At 45.1% G+C, this 2,500-nt stretch overlaps 1 protein-coding gene across 1 annotated transcript; it reads right to left on the reverse strand.

Annotated features, from left to right (window-relative positions):
- Positions 1-442: 442 nt before the first annotated feature.
- On the reverse strand, positions 443-1,993 carry LOC114559327 (uncharacterized). Its single transcript, XM_028583916.1, has 2 exons — positions 1,913-1,993; positions 443-1,765 (listed from the first exon to the last, which is right to left on the reverse strand). The coding sequence occupies exon 2, from the start codon at positions 1,614-1,616 to the stop codon at positions 714-716; it is 903 nt and encodes a 300-aa protein (XP_028439717.1). The 5' UTR covers positions 1,617-1,765; positions 1,913-1,993; the 3' UTR covers positions 443-713.
- Positions 1,994-2,500: the final 507 nt, after the last annotated feature.

The raw sequence follows: 2,500 nt of genomic DNA on the forward strand, positions 1-2,500 counted from the left end.
TTATACTTGAATTCATATATCAGTCTCTAAGAGCATTTTGATTTGTTTATTAAAAGTCGGAGGAGTACCGTGGTTTAGACTTAGCCTCCCCTGGTTGGTGCACAGACTGGTCCCAGTCTTTTGGCACACGCCCTCTTCATCAGCTGTTAGGCAGAGTTTAGCTATGCTGATGGTCAGAAAGAACAATGCGCCGCTGTTGCCTGTCACAGGTTGAGGAGTAACTTATTCTCATGGTCAAACTGATATCAAACTGATATTAACTTTGTTGCTGCACTCTTGTTGCTTTCTGACCACCGTCATACAGTGCTGCTGTACAACAGTACAACAGTATCCTTTTCTCATTTTGCATAACTAAGCTGTCACAGTGCTCTTCCACTAAACACACAACTATAATTCAACTATGATTTGTATCCTCATAAAGCATAGCCAGCTTGACTGATTATTTTTATTTCTTACAGATCCCCCTTTTCACACCTCAAGTGTGAATACTACAAACCTTAGGATTATATGGCCCTCAAACTGGTAAATAATTGGCCGCACTAGGGGAAGAAGAAGCAAGATTAATATAGCATAGCATTACATTGGTGATTCACTTCCTTCATTGTCCGAATCAGTCTCATCACCATCCTCCATCCCCAACAGGGGCATGGAGTAGGCTGGAGGAGCATCTTTCTGGGGATCTTTTTTGGTCAGAGCCACATCAATCCATCTGTTCACCAGAGTGCGACAACAAGGGATGCAACAGCATCCACAACACACCAATATGCCCACAAACACTGCCACGGACATAAGCATGGAGAGCACAATTGCTTTGTATTTGCCAAAAACGTCCTCCAGCTGGTGATGAGGTTTTCAGCCACACCCGAGTTCTCTGCTAATTCATTGGTTAGAGAGGTCAACCCCTCCAAGGCTCTAGTGATGCTACCATCCGGGGCAGTATTATTGGGAATAAATGTACAACAAGCATCTCCAAACATGTGGCACACACCCCCTTTTTCTGGAAACAACATGTCCAGTGCCATACGGTTCTGAAATGCCATGAGTGAGGAGGCGGCTAATTGTTCGGACACACCCCTCAGGCCATCCCTAGTCTGGTTTAAAAACCTCTGCTGGTTGTAGTATATATAATTTATCCAGTCCACATTCTTGTTTGTAGTTATCCAGGGCAGTATAGACTCAAAACCCTTTGCTATCTGATTCTGAGCTTTGAACTCCTCTGGTACACCCCTTGGTATTCCAATTGCATCTATATACACCCTACTATCTATAGACCCGAACGGGGTGCTTGTATCTCCCCATGTACCAAAACCCAAGTCAGTGTCTCTTTTAGCCCTCTTCAAGGAATGTTTGTGGTAGGTAGACTGTACTGTCTCCTCTAGCTTCCCTGCGCTAATAGGAAGCATGGTAATCGGCAGTAATAGGGACACTAAGGCGCAGGTTCCCCCCCATTTAGCAGGTAAGGATGGTCTAAGGCGGGGCTGTGTCCCACACATCCACCAGACATCAGCGAGTCCCTTACTCTGATTGTTAAACATCGACTGACATTGTGTGTGGGACATTGGGAACGAACGAAGATGTGTTGTAGGTGTAAAACTTCTTAGGTAGGTGTCCCACATTCATGGTAGAGCTGTTGGGTTGTGTGATGCAAGTATAGTTACCAGGGTAGGCGACCACTCCTGGAGGCGGTTGTATTGCACGCACTCTGGGATACAGGAGAGACAGGGTCCTGCAGACATCACTTTCCATGGTCACATCACTGTAAAGACTTAACATACAATTATAATAAGGTCGTCCACAGGTGAGAGTGGGAATGGTACTGTCCCCAAATGAGGTCTTGCTTTAGCACAGATAACACAGTCAGACATTTTATGCGTTCTAGCAGTATATTTCATCATTTTGAGCCACGTGTTACCTGAGGGTGTGAAACCAGTTTCCATCTCCAACCTTTCCTCAATGGTAAAGTCCTCTAGGTTCAAATATTTCACTAATGGCCCTTTAGAGTCTAGTGTTCATTGCGTCAACCTGGGCAGTAATGGATGTGGACGGTGTACTATTACTCCGTGGGTCTGTGACTCAAATGATGAACTGTCCTAATGGATCTTTCCCTTCAGCATACAATCCCATAACATAAGTCCCTGCATCCTCTTGTTTTGGATCCTTCAACGTCACATATATAGGATTACATATACTATATTTGGTATCTATGAACCAAAATAACAACATAACGAGTATGGCTGTAGATATTAGCATACCTACCCAGACCTTCCATGTGCATCCATAGTAGTATTTTTGTCTGGGTTCGCTCCCTTGGCCTGATTGCCTAAGTTTGAACGGGAGCGGTATTGTTGATCAAATCAGCTCTAACTTCCCTCAAATCACGGGAAGGTGTAGGTGCTGGGGCACAATGTGTCAGGTGGTGCCAAGCAGCTCCTGCCCGGCCTTTTACTTGGACAGAGTGTGAGGTAACCTCCCTCACTTTGTACGGTCCAAGCCACCTGGG

This window comes from Perca flavescens, chromosome 7 (genome assembly GCF_004354835.1).
Source record: "Perca flavescens isolate YP-PL-M2 chromosome 7, PFLA_1.0, whole genome shotgun sequence".
Classification (NCBI taxonomy): domain Eukaryota; kingdom Metazoa; phylum Chordata; class Actinopteri; order Perciformes; family Percidae; genus Perca; species Perca flavescens.

What these genes read in the sequence shown, in the direction of transcription:
- LOC114559327 (XM_028583916.1), bottom strand. Translation starts at nt 1,616, where the DNA reads ATGTGGGACACCTACCTAAGAAGTTTTACACCTACAACACATCTTCGT.